Consider the following 14,171-nt stretch of genomic DNA (forward strand, 5'->3'; position numbering starts at 1 on the left):
CGTGGAGAGGAGAGGGGTGAGAAGTTGGGATGCACACGCTCCCAGCTGAGGCCCAATAGGGCGGAGCTCAGCCTTCTGGTTTCAGCTCTCACGCAGTAAACAAGTGTCCTTTCTGCAGTCTAGGTAGTGCTATGTTTTTCACAGTTTTGTGCTTCTTGTGGATTTTGTTGCTTAAAATGGCCCCAAACATAGTGCTGAAGTGCCGTCTCCTGTGCCTCCGTGCAGGAAAGCTGGCATGTGCCTTTTGGAGAGAGTATGCGTGTTATACAAGCTTCATTCAAGCATGAGTTCCAGTGTTGTTGGTTGTGAGTTCAGTGTTAATGAATCAACAATATCTGTTAAATAAGATACCTTTATACAAGGGCACCTAGAAGACAAGGGACCACAGGCTCACAGGAACCTAACTCTGTATTTCCTCTAGAAGCAAGAGTTTAGTATTCAGTAATTCAATGTTCGTGATGACGTTATAGAACAAAGCTGCTGCCAGTAATGAGAATTGGCTGTGATTATGCTGCAGGGCTCCGCGGGGCTCTCTCCCCGTGTGCTGGGGTGAAGGGACACCTGCTGGTAGAACCGAGCCACAGGGCGCCACCTGTGCCCCAAAGCTTAACTAGAACATCTCCTTCACAGTGTCATACCAACATTGATTAAATATGAGCTAATAGGAGCGCCCTGCTGACTCAGTCGATGGAGCATGTGACGCTTGATCTTGGGGTTGCGAGTTCGAGCCCCACACTGGGTGTCGCGATTGCTTAGAAATGAGATCTTTATGTATGAGCTAATAGAACAATTTTACCATAATTAATCAAGAAGAAAACTAGCTGGCTTATTCTGACATATGGGTATAAAACTTGAGCCTTCTGAATGTCATTAAATCCGTTCTAATTGAAATCCTATTATTTGGAAATAAATCCTTTTCTTTCCCTCCTTCTGTTCTTTAACACGACTAATTATCACCTTATAACTATAAATAACTCAGCAGAGTCACCTGCTGTTACCTTCATTAATTGTACCTTCCACACCCTATTAAATGAACGTCTCCAAATTAAATGAACGTCTGTTTTTTTATAAATAAAAGGCTCCCCCCCTTAGAAAAGGCATTGAGAACTGTAAAAGGTACTCTGCAGAGGAGAAGAACAACAGATTTCTTAAACAACAATGTATACTATTTCCTTTTTCTCTCAAAATTTTCTGCAGAGCGAAATTGTATTCCCGACTTTGCAAAGTCACCTACGCAGTGGATCACACGTTATATAGGTTAAAAGCAACGGGCTGTTTTTTAAGAAACAGTCAAAACTCATTACTTAGCCTTCACTAAATAATTCAAACTTAGGTCGGCATAATAACATATTTGATGTAAACACTAGCAAGTGTCGTGTGTCCAAAGGCCACTGCACACTTGTTAGGGCAGGGAGGGAGAAAAGAAAAAAGAGAACATCAATTGCTTTGCAAGCAGAACCGTACAATGGGATATCATCCGACAATAAAAAAAGAACGAAATACTAGCACATGCTACAACATGGATGACTCTTGAAAACATTACACTAAGAGAAAGAAGTCAGCCACAAAACACACATTCTACTCCGCTTATGTGAAATGCCCACAATAGGCAGAGCCACCGAGATGGAAAGTAACTTAGTGATTGCCAGGGGCTGGCTTACTCTTGCGTTTTTAGCTCATTAAAGAAATATGCTTTGGAAGAGAAAAATAATGAGATCATGAAAGACTTAATGTGTAAAGACAGGGACTCTGCTCAGGGCCTTTAGCAGAGTCTAGAGGAGGGTGGTTTGCAACGATTCAAATGCCCATCCACCGATGAAAAATATTTTCCAGTGGAATATTTGTCAGCCCCAAAAAGGAATGCAGTACTGAAACATGCTACAACACGAATGGATGAAACTTGAAATATTTTGCCCAGTGAGACAAGCCCGTCATGAAGGACCACGTGCTGTCTGCTATGGTCTGTAGGTTTGCATCTCCCCGAAACTCACATTTTGAAAACCAAATGCTCAGTGTGATGGTATTAGGAGGTGGGGCCTTTGGGAGGTGATTAGGTCAGGAGGGCAGACCCCTTCATGAACGGGGTTAGTGTCCTTGTAAAAGAGGCCAGAGAAAGCTGCCTTGCTCCTTCCACCTTGTGAGGACACCAGCAGCGGTCTGCCACCAGAAGGGCCTCAGGTAACTCTCTGGCGTCCTGATCTGTGACTTCCAGCCTCCAGAACAGTGAGAAAGAAGTTTCTGTTGTTTATGAGCCACCAGTCTGTGGTGTTTTGTTACGGTGGCCTCACAGATTAAGACGCAGCACTATTTCGTTTATTTGAAAGGCCAGAAAAGGCAAACCTACAGAGACAGAGGGCAGATTAGTAGTTGCCTAGGGCTGGGGATGGGGCACTGGGGAGTGACAGCTAAAGAAGTTGGGGTTTGGGGGATGGGGAGAGGTGACAACAATGCTCTAAGGTTGATTGTAGTGATGGTTGCATAACTGTAAATATACTAAAAACCACTGAATGGTACGCATTAAACGGGTGGATTTTATGGTATGTGATTTCCATCTCAATAAATCTCTTAGAAGAAAATAAAGAATGAACCTAACAAAACGTTTGTTTTAAAGGCACTAGAGTCCTGTGGCTGTACCTCCCCCATTTCTCTGTCCCCCTTTCACCTCCCTCTCCCCAGCCTGAAAGTTCTAGTTGGACCGACTTAGAGGTTTGGGGGTCATTTCAAGGAAAGGTCAGTAAACAAGGACACTTGAAGATCGTCTCGAGGCACGACTGGGGCGCCATCTGCCTCCTCCTGCGAGGGACCCTGATGGCTGTCTGGCACCTTGGACACCGTCTAGGTGTGAGTAGGAGGGCCTCACGCCCTTGGCCGGGCCCCTTTCCAACTCGCGCATGGAGCCCTGGGCCCACGAGGTGCCAGCAGGCACAGGCGAGGTTGGAGCCGGCAGGCGCCAGCCCACCGTCGCCCTGGGAGGGCAGGCTCCCTCCCGCCTTCGCGGAGCGCACCTAGGGTGCTGGCCGGCGCTCCCGCCGCTCCCCGGGAGCAGCCAGGTCTGCAGAACCGGCTCCCAGCGCGGGTGGAGCCGCGGAGACCTTCCCGAACCGGTTACACCAGAAAGCCCGAAAGCCAGTTGCTTTGTCCTCCACCGCCCCGCTCCCACAGTGGACACCTTGGCGTGCCTGTTAATTTAAAAAGCAAGGGCGAGGGAGGGAGTCCGAAAGAAAGCCGGGCCTAAGCGGACCCTGCAATCCGGACCCCGGCCCTCACCCCTGCGGAGGGAATCCGACCAGGGGGCGCGGCCCCGGCGGGAGCAGCTCGGGTGGGAATCCGGGCTCCCGCGGACGCAGCGCCCCCTCCCGGCCCAGGCCGGGGCGGCTCCCGCGGACGCGGGTCCCCGGCACCGAGGGGAGGAGGGACGCGCGTCGACTCGGTGACCGGGGCGCGGGGCAGCGCGGGGGCGGGGACTCGGGGGCCGGGGCAGGCGGGCGCGGCTCGCACACGCAGCGGGGCGGCCCGGAGCGGCCCCGGCGCGGCCCCTTCCTGGTCCCGCTCGCCAGCCTGTCTCCCCGGAGCGTCGGCGCCGCCCATGGCCGAGGTGCTGGAGCCGGACCCCGCGACAGCCGAGCGCGCGGCGGTCCAGGCCGTGGAGACGCCGGGCTGGACGGCCCCGGAGGACGCGGGCCCCCAGGTAGGCGCCTCCCACGGGCGCGGAGGGTGCGGGCCAGAGCGCGCCGGATGATTTGCGGTGGGGCCCGCGGGATGATTTGCGGTGGGGCCCGCGGGTCCCACAGATTTAAGTACAAAGTACAATTTTTGAAGTCGTCTGGGCCCCCAGATGGGGAAATGCTGCCCAGGTGGGGAAATTCGGTCGGTTAGCCGTAATCTGTGGCTACATCTTCACTTCTCTTGAGGTTAAAAAAGAAAAACGAATTATCCGCAGTGGGACCCTCCCGGCCCAGGGGACGTAACAGATGCTCGGTCTCAACGAGAATAGAGCCGACCGACTCCCCCACCCCTGCGTGTGGGGCCGAGGCCTCCAGCGGCTCAAATCCAAGGATGGGAGCCTCAGGGGAGGGGCCCTGCCCGGTTCTAAGGAACCAGAACCAGACGCCCATCCCAGCGGGGCGCAGGTCCCGAGATCAAGGGCAATCCTGGTGGACCCGAGACCAAGTCACCTGTTCTGTTGCCTCTCACGTCCTGCCTTTTTAGAATTGCTTCCCAAGTTTCCCCTGTTCTATTTTAGCCCGGAAGTTACGAGATCCGACATTATGGACCAGCCAAATGGGTCAGCACTTCCGTTGAGTCTATGGACTGGGATTCAGCCATCCAAACTGGTTTTACGAAGCTGAACAGCTACATTCAAGGCAAAAATGAGAAAGGTGAAGACAATTTACCTTATAAATTATATATATAGTGGCTGAGTGCCCAGGCTTATTCTTGCGTTTTAGCTTACTAAAGAAATATACTTTGGAATAGAAAAATAATGAGATCATGAAAGACTTAAAGTGTGAAGACAGGGACTCTGCTCGGGGCCCTTAGCAGAGTCTAGAGGAGGGTAGTACTGGGTAGTGCTTTTCAGCCTCTGTTCTTGTCTGTTTCTGCCGGATGAACTGGGCCTCTGTGTAGCTAGTGTTAAGTCCTTTTCATGGCGAATGCTTCCAGATAATTTGGTGACTGCTATGGTAAGAGTCATCAGGAGGTAGGAAGGTACAAAGAACACAAGATCCAGGGTCTCCAGACATCTGGTTCGGGCTCTGGTGCTACTTATGTTTTACCAGTTCACTTAGTCTACGGGATCTCAGTTTCTGAATTGTAAAACGTGACAAATGGACTGGACTCTATGGTCTCTAATTTTCCTTTCTATCCCTAAAACTAGAATGTATTAACCAGAAATATTAATAGTACAGAAAGTGCTTAATGTGGCCAGTGGATAATTGAATCATTTTCCCTTTTTTATTATTATTTTGAGAGAGAGTGCATGAGTGAGCATGAGTGGGGCAGGGGCAGAGAGAGGCAGAGAGAGAGAGAGAGAGAGAGAATCCCAGACTGCACATAGTGCAGAGCCTGACATGGGCTCAAACTCACAAACTGTGAGGTCATGACCTGAGCGGAACTCAGGAGTTTGACACTTAACCGACTGAGCCACGCAGGCGGCCCCGGCCCTTATTTTTTAAAGATGCAAATTATCTTAAAGGTAAATTTTATGTCGGTAGCGTAAGGTAAGTCAGGAAACTCAGATCAAAGAAATTAATAGATTCAGTCTTTAGAAGTAGCCATGCAGATACTAAATCTGCTTTCATGGTCCTTTCATGGTATTTAAACTCATTATTTTATGGCCCAGAGATGAAAATGAAGATGACCGCTCCAGTGACAAGCTACGTGGAGCCCGGTTCAGGCCCATTTAGCGAGTCTACCATTACCGTTTCCCTGTACATCCCCTCTGAACAGCAACCTGATCCGCCCAGGCCTTCAGAGTCAGATGTCTTCATTGAAGACAGAGCAGAAATGACCGTGTTCGTCCGGTAAGTGGTAGATAACTTAGAGCCCTGCGGACTGCCAGTTTTCCTTGCCTGCACTCAGTTTAGCTCCTGTGCAGTTTCAGTAGGCTTTTCGCCCTTGCACAGAAAAGAGGTCTGATGCATTTTGTGGTGTTTTCCTGCTGGGTTAGTTTTACGTGTTACTAAGGGTCTCTTGCAAGGTTATAATCACTTCGTGTCATGAAGAGTCTGTGTCACAGACCTTCCGCAAATAAGACACGATGCACGTCATTCTCAAAGCACAAGACTGCCCTTACCTGCCATCGAGGTAAACCGGTACGAAAATCCTAACACGTGGTGCGCGGTATCCCTCCTCCCGGCTTCGAGGTTCTGAGAGCCCCAGACTCTTCCCTGCGTTCTCCGGCCCAAGGGATGGTACCCGCTTCCTGCAGTTACTGCCTCTGTTAGTTGAGTGGTTCCTATGTACCGTTTCAGACTTGCGGTACCTGTTTGATACATTCCTTCAATTCTCTCTGTTGAAATTTAAAAGCACACACGGAATGTGATAACAGTCTCATATGGGAGTCCCTTTATTCCGTTCTGTCCCTCTTGTCACCACCAACCTGCTAAAAGCATCTGTTTCTCTGTCTGTTTCCCATGTACTCCTCAGAACACCACCGTCTGGAAGAGACCGCACCATCTCCTTGAAACTGCCCTCGCCACCCTTGGCAGTGCCCTTGCATTTGTCACATGATGGCAGTCCTTGCCCGTGTGACCCCTGAAGCCTTTGTGTATCGTATATTGACTTTGTATATTGACTAATCTATTCTCTGGATACTTACACAGCCTGTTAAGTCTGAGAACGTCATTCTCTGGCCGTTCGTCTCGTCCTGTTCCTCTCTCTCACCTGTTCCTCTCTCTCACCTGTCCCTCTCTCTCATCCTGTTCCTCTCTCTCACCCAAGAATGCTCCACATTGACCCTCATGTCAGAACAGACTTACTCTGGGTGATCTGTTTACAAAGCTCTAACCCCCTGTGTCCCGTGACTCTCCTATTGTCTCTAGCCCTGATTTCTCTACTTGTTGGACATTTCCATGTGAAGGGTGTGGGGATTAAACTCAACAGCTCTAAAAATGAGCCTTCCCCCAGTTGCCAGTTTATAGGGGCAGTGATCTTCTAGTGGCTGTCTCAGAAAAGGACCTCATTTGACAATAAATTTCATATATTGAAAACATAAAATAAAATAAACAAAGAGCTATAAAAAAGAAAAAAGAAAAGAAAAGGGCCTCATCAGCCAGACAGCCTCTCCAGCAGAGGTCTCCACGGCCACCGGCAGCGCACTCTTCCCTGACAACTGATTGCCAGATCTGGTCCATTCTCCTTGGAAATGATCCATGATTCTGTTCCCTTCTCTCCATCCCTGGGACTTCCTCAGGACCTCATCTTACGGGAACCACACCCAAGTCATCTTCGTGGACCCTAGTGCTTGGCACAGTGCCCGATCCCCCGCAGATGCTCGGATGTTTATTCATCTCCGATCTCGTGTGTTCTGCCTCAGCAGCCTCCCGGCTGTTGGGAGCAACCTGCCCGCCGTTCTCTTCCTGTCCCGCTCCACACTGGAGTCCTTGATCTTCCTTACTACAGCAGCAGCAAAGCGATGAACCCCAACCTGGGACTTCACTAAAAATCTCTGTGGCTTTCACTTGCCTCAGGGTGAAGTTCGGATTGTTCACAATGTCTTTTATCACGTGACCCAACCCCATCTCCCCACTGGTTATGTTCCCCTGACCTTCCCACCCTTCACTGAGCAGGCCATTTCTTCCATCTCTCTCTGTCTTTTTAAGTTCTGATTTAAGTTCCAGTTAGTTAACGTACAGTGTAATGTTAGTTTCAGGTGTACGATACAGTGATTCAGCACTTCTACACTTTACCCCCGTGCTCGTCATAGCAAGTGCCCTTCTTAGTCCCAGTCACCTATTTAACCCATCCCCCCACCCACCTCCAAACCATCAGTTTGTTCTCTATTGGTAAGAGTTTGTTTTTTGGTTTGCTTCTTGTTGGGTTTTTGTGTGTGTGTGTGCCTTTGCTCATATGTTTTGTTTCTTAAATTCTACATATAAGTGAAATCATATGGTATTTGTTTTTCTCTGGCTTATTTCATTTAGCATTATATTCTCTAGCTCCATCCATGTTGTTGCAAATGGCAAGATTTCATTCTTTTTTATGCCTGAGTAATATTCCATTATGTGCGTGCGTGTGTGTGTGTGTGTGTGTGTGTGTGTGTGTGTGTGTGTATATACTCCACATATTATGTATATACCACGTCTTCTTTATCCATTCACCAATTGATGGACACTGGACGCTGGGCTGTTTCCATGCTTTGGCTGTTGTAGATAATGCTGCTATAAACATCAGGGTGCATGTATCCCTTCAAACTAGTATTTTTGTATTCTTTGGGTAAATACCTAGTAGTGCAGTTGTTGGATCGTAGGGTAGTTCTTTTTTAACTTTTTGAGGGACCTCCATACTGTTTTCCAGAGTGGCTGAACCAGTTTGCATTCCCACCAGCAGTGCAAGAGGGTCCCCCTTTCTCCACATCCTTGCCAACACCCGTTGTTTCTTGTGTTGTTGATTTTAGCCATTCTGACAGGTGTGAAGTGATATCTCATTGTAGTTTTGATTTGCATTTCCCTGCTAAGTGATGTTGAGCATCTTTTCATGTGTCTATTGGCCATCTGTATATCTTTTTTGGAGAAATGTCTATTCATGTTTTCTTTTTTTTTTTTAATGTTTATTTACTTATTTTGAGAGAGAGCAAGAGAGAGACCACGTGATTTGGGGAGGGGCAGAGAGAGAAGGAGAGAGAATCCAAACAGGCTCCATGCTGTCAGTGAAGAGCCCAATGTGGGGCTCTGTGCATGTTTTCTGCCCATTTTTTAATTGGATTATTTGGTTTTGGGGGTGTTGGGTTTTATAAGTGCTTTATATAATTTGGATACTAACCCTTTATCAGATATCTTACATGAAAATATCTTCTCCCATTCCATAGGTTGCCTCTTAGTTTTGTTGATTGTTTCCTTCGCTGTGCAGAAGTTTTTTATTTTGACATAGTCCCTATAGCTTGTTTTTGCTTTTATTTCCCTTGCCTTAGGAGACATACCTAGAAAGAAGTTGCTGTAGGTGATGTCAAAGAAGTGACTGCGTGTGTTCTCTTCTAGGATTTTATGGCCTCAGGTCTCACATTTAGGTCTTTAACCCATTCTGAATTTATTTTTGTGCATGGTGAAACAGAGTGGTCCAGTTTCATTCTTTTGCATGTTGCTGTCCAGTTTTCCAACACCATTTGTTGAAGACACAGTCCAATATTCCATTAGATATTTGTTCCTTCTTTGTCAAAGATTAATTAACCATATAAATGTGAGTTCCTTTCTGGGTTTTTTATTCTCTTCTACTGATCTATGTGTCTGTTTTTGTGCCAGTACCATACTGTTTTGATCACTATGGCTTTGTAATATAACATGAAGTCTGGAATTGTGATGCTTCCAGCTTTGCTTTTTCTTTTTCAAGGTTGCTATGGCTATTCAGGGTCTTTTGTGGTTCCATACAAATTTTAGGATTGTTTGATCCGGCTCTGCGACAGATGTCGTTGGTACTTTGATAGAGATTGCATCGCATGTGTAGATTGCTTTGGGTAGTATTGACATTTTAACAATATTTCTTCTCCTGGTCCATGAGCATGGAATGTCTTTCAATTTCTTTGTGTCTTCTCAGTTTCTTTCATCGGTATTTTTTAGTTTTCAGAGTACAGGTCTTTCATATCTTTGGTTAGGTTTATTCCTAGGTATCGTATTGTTTCGGGCACAGTTGTAAATGGGATTGATTCCTTAATTTCTCTTTCTTCTGCTTCGTTATTGGTGTGGAGAAATGCAACTGATTTCTGTACGTCGATTGTATATCCTGCGACTTTGCTGAATTCCTATATCCGTTCTAGCAGTGTTTTGGTGGAGTCTTTCGGGTTTTCTATCTATAGTATCATGTCATCTGCAAAGAGTGTAAGTTTTACCTCTTCCCTGCCAGTTTGCATATATTTTAATTTCTTTTTGTTGTCTGATTGCCGTGGCCAGGATCTGCCACATCTCTTTACCTGTGACCTCAGGCAGGTTTACTCACATGTTCTTTGCCTAAAGCTCTTCTTTTGTAAGATGTGTATAGTCACAGTGCCTACCTGTCTCATAGGGTTGCCATGACGATTACATCAGTTGATGTCTGTTAAATACTTAAAACAGACACACGGTCTTCCTACTAGCTCTAGCTTCCTCTTTCTCCTCTTCCTGGAGCATCCACTTTTCCCCTTCAGGACTTGTATCAAATAGTACCTCATCTGTGATGCCTTCCTCAGTTTCTCCCATCAGCCAGCCACTCTGTTCTCCTATTATTCTCAGTTATAATGATCTGTGTACAGACTGTAACTTTCTCAAGAACACAGCAACATGGTACATGTTCATATCCTGCAGCTCCTGGCAAGGGCAGGTGCGTGGGAAGGCAATCAGATGTTTGTGTACTGAGTAAAGCTGTGGATGGATCACTGTAGAACAATGTGTCTTCGGAAAACAAAAGATGATTTCTAACTAGGGGGCTCAAAACTTGATTTCAAGGAAGAAATGGGATCTGAAAGTCCGTTCCCTTTCGGCAGAGCATACTAAAAGTTGGCTCTTGGTTAAGGAAATATTAAATGTAGGAAGCAAAATATTTCTCAACACGTGGTTCAGAGTTATAATTATCAGTCAACATTCTGAAAATTAGAACCGTGTTATCAATTTATCTTCAATGTTTTATTTCATGTACATGTACATACATCGATTCCTACACCATTCAGTGAGGATTTGAAAGATACTAGGTGTCTGATGAACATTGTTGAATGAAATAGACATGGTTTGTACCCTTGAGAGCTTACATCTTAGCTGAAGAATAGTAGGACTAATCATTCCATTGGCACATTGATAATAAAACTTATGCTACAGAAGGCATAATGGGAATATGTTTTATTTTCGGTGTTTCCCATTCTTAACCTTCAAAATCAAATTCATCGTGTTTACATGTCAGCAACTCAGCTAGGTCTATGTACCATCATAATTTAACCTCAGGACATTTTTGTTTGTATACTTTAAAATCTATACTTAAACTTTTATTCTCTTTCCCCACTTTTTATTTAAATCTTCTGCCTGTCTTTTCTTCCCCATCCCCATAGCAACCGCCTAACTGGCTCCTTCCCTCCAGTCTATTTTCCATCTGTCTTTCCCAGATCCTATCAAGTTACTTTTCTGCTCACCATCCTTCAAATAATCTCTGAAGGCCTTGGGATGACATACAAGTCTCTTCTTTCTGGCTCTGACTCACCTTTCAGAGCTCATTTTGTGGCTCACTATGAACATGCTTTGTGTTTTTGAACTTCTGTTCATTTTCGTATCCTTCTCCATTTTCCCTTTTTCTACCCAGCAAGCCCATCCATTCCAGCCAACTCCATCCATTCCAGACCCAACTCAGAGGCTATCCCTTACTCCTGGGTCAGTCATATCCTCAGTGTTCCCAAGCATATTGATCCTGTCTCTGTTAAATCTCTTCTCGGGCTAGATATAAAGAGCTGCCTAAATGTTCCTCTATAAATTCTTACATTCGAAACTGTATCATACTCATCTGTAATGTAGAGCCTACCCTTTTCCCCAGGAGAGGAAGAAAGGGGAAATATTCCACAGCAAACTGAAAGTCTGAAAGGGAATCTTCTAAGGGGCTTTCATTGTCACCACTGACCAGCAGCATCAGCATTGTTGGGAGCTTGTTAGGAACGCGGTTGCCCGGGCCCCACCCCAGACTTCCTGAATCAGCATTTTAGCAAGTTTCCCAGGTCACCTGTACGCTCCTTAGTCTGAAAAGCAAGAGTTAGAGCACGAAATGGTGAAAGTCCCAAATCTGCCTGCCAGCAGATGGGACACGTGCCTCCTCCGGGGTCTCCTCAGTGCGGCCACTTCGAGAATGGACACCAGAGGAGAATGCTGGGGGGCGGCGGGGGAGGGGGCAGGGGGAGCTTGGGAGCAGCACTTGAGAGTACCGGCTTCTGCTTGCCTCTTCAGACTGACCTTTATGTCCGCATGCGACTCATTCGTGGTTATTTGCTTTCTCCTTCACAGGTCTTTCGATGGATTCTCCAGTGCTCAAAAGAATCAAGAACAACTTTTGACATTAGCAAGCATGTTGAGGGAAGAAGGAAAAGTTTTCAATGAAAAGGTTTACTATACCGCAGGCTACAACAGTCCTTTCAAGTTGCTTGATAGAAATAATGAAGTGTGGTTGATTCAGAAAAATGAACCCTGCAAAGAAACTGAATGAGGGGGAAAAAGGAAGTACCATTGCTTAGCGTAGATATCCAACGTACCGACATGTAAAATACAGGTCTAATATCCCCGCCCGAGAGAACTATGGTGATTTGAGCTGATTTCCATGGTGCCTTTTAATGCTTGAAGCTTTATCTAGATACACAGGTAACAGGGGAGAGTCTTCTAGAAAAATGAGAAGCAGTCACAGCTCTGGAGCGTGGGTATTTCTGTGAGGGTCCAGGAAGTGTCTTATGGCTTGACCCTTCTTCGCCGTATCACAATCATGTTGGCCTTTTTTGACTTGAATTTATGTCATTTGGATGTTATCACCTCTAGCTATTATCAATAAAAATGCTAACGAGGTATCCTGTGTGGAACCGTTCGGCTCTCAAGCCTAGAGAGGTGACCTTCAGCTGAGAACAAAAATCAAATTCTTTTGCACCTTTTAGGTTGTGATTTTTGATACGAGACAAGCTAGGTTTCTGGCTTTGAAATTATTATGGATATAAAATTTCAAAATCTCAGGCAATTATTTTTCCAAAGGTATTTGTTTGCACTGATGATTTATTGGTTTTTTGCCAAAAAGAAATTAAATTTCTTTTTCAGCTCACTTAACAAAACCAACTGGAAGACTCCTTCTAGCCCTCCTACTAGAATATCCACGGTACCAGCCTCTACTGGTAGGAGGTAAATATTTCTAATATTTCCTCTAGAGTTCTATATAAAATAGACATCCCTTATGCAATAAATTCCATTTGAAAGAAGAGAAGCATACTTCTGATGACAAGCATTTAGTTGTGATCTGAAACATGTTCAAGAAAAAAAGTTGAGTGGTGCCTCGGTGGCTCAGTTGGTTGAACATCCGACTCTTGATTTTGGCTCAGGTCATGATCGCAGGGCTTGCACTCACTCTGTGTCTCTGAGATAAGATTGAAAACGGGGCCCCTGGGTGGCTCAGCCTGTTAAGCATCCAACTTCAGCTCAGGTCATGATCTCACGGTTTGTGAGTTCTGAGCCCCGCATCAGGCTCTGTGCTGACAGCTTGGAGCCTGGAGCCTGCTTGGGTTTCTGTGTCTCCCCCTCTCTCTGCCCTTCCCCTGCTCACACTCTGTCTCTCTCAAAAATAAACATTAAAAAAATTTCTTTATTAAAATTAAAATTTAAAAATGGATTTTGTACTATTCAAGTGCAGCATATCCCATTTTTCCCTTCTCTTCCATAAATTATAAACTAAAACATTTTTCAGCCCTAAATCCAGAGAATATTTGTCATAGCAATGAATCCGTTGTTGTAATTACATGGCTGGCACCGACTACAAAATATCTCTTATGTGAACATTTCTATGGAGATATTTTTCTTCTCTTATTTATAGGAAATTTATGTGTGGACTTTTTTTTTTTTTTCAACGTTTTTTTTTTTTTTTATTTTTATTTTTGGGACAGAGAGAGACAGAGCATGAACGGGGGAGGGGCAGAGAGAGAGGGAGACACAGAATCTGAAACAGGCTCCAGGCTCCGAGCCATCAGCCCAGAGCCTGACGCGGGGCTCGAACTCACAGACCGCGAGATCGTGACCTGGCTGAAGTCGGACGCTTAACCGACTGCGCCACCCAGGCGCCCCTGTGTGGACTTTTTTTTAAAGTTTATTTATTTTAAGAAAGAAACCGAGTGAGTGGGGGAGAGGCAGAGAGAATCCCAGGCAGTCTCCACACTGTCAGCACAGAGCCTGATGCGGGGCTTGAACTCATGAACCATGAAATCATGACCTGAGTCGGACGCTTAACCGACTGAGCCACCCGGGTGCCCCTAGGCTTTTTCCTAAGGCTAAACGATCCACCTGTGCTTTTGGTCTAATTCTTGTTCCATCAGTTATGCTTCTGCTCTCCTCTTCAGGCTTTCCTGCCCCACATGCTCCAACCACTCTGCCAACAGGGTCAGATTCTGCCTGATCCTCCCCGCCCACCCCCCCCCCCGAAATTAAATCCTAGCTCCCCCTAGACCCTTATGTGGGGCAATCATTCCCACCTCTCCTTTGCCTGGATTGTCCCATTTCCCTGGGAAGAGTTATCCAGCTTCCTTGGGAGTTCAAGTTTTAAGGAGGGATCCCAGGGATCGTGAGAGGGATTAAGGTGGGCACACCCCCCCCCCCCCCCCCAGCCACCAATTCTTCCCATAGAGCCGTCTACATTTGTCAATGTTTATGTCACTTTTTTGTAAGATTGTCTTTCTAGAAGTCTGAAAACGGTTCCCTTAACACCCGGTGCATGTCATGTGTTCCTTCTTTTCTAGTTATCACTTAACCTGTCTCCCTAAACATTTCACC

The 14,171-nt window shown here is 46.1% G+C and overlaps 1 protein-coding gene across 1 annotated transcript; it reads left to right on the plus strand.

Moving 5' to 3' along the window:
- The first annotated feature begins 3,433 nt into the window (after positions 1–3,433).
- On the plus strand, positions 3,434–12,685 carry HEBP2 (heme binding protein 2). The gene is made up of 4 exons (XM_060616773.2): positions 3,434–3,688; positions 4,244–4,379; positions 5,342–5,522; positions 11,664–12,685. Exons 1-4 carry the CDS (start codon positions 3,587–3,589, stop codon positions 11,860–11,862), a joined length of 618 nt encoding a protein of 205 aa, XP_060472756.2. The 5' UTR covers positions 3,434–3,586; the 3' UTR covers positions 11,863–12,685.
- Positions 12,686–14,171: the final 1,486 nt, after the last annotated feature.

Source organism: Panthera onca, chromosome B2 (genome assembly GCF_046562875.1).
Source record: "Panthera onca isolate mPanOnc1 chromosome B2, mPanOnc1 haplotype 2, whole genome shotgun sequence".
Classification (NCBI taxonomy): Eukaryota; Metazoa; Chordata; class Mammalia; order Carnivora; family Felidae; genus Panthera; species Panthera onca.

What these genes read in the sequence shown, in the direction of transcription:
- HEBP2 (XM_060616773.2), top strand. Translation starts at nt 3,587, where the DNA reads ATGGCCGAGGTGCTGGAGCCGGACCCCGCGACAGCCGAGCGCGCGGCG. An exon ending in TCAAGGCAAAAATGAGAAAG is followed by an intron (nt 4,380 to 5,341) that starts GTGAAGACAATT and finishes TTTATGGCCCAG; the next exon opens with AGATGAAAATGAAGATGACC. An exon ending in GAAATGACCGTGTTCGTCCG is followed by an intron (nt 5,523 to 11,663) that starts GTAAGTGGTAGA and finishes TCTCCTTCACAG; the next exon opens with GTCTTTCGATGGATTCTCCA.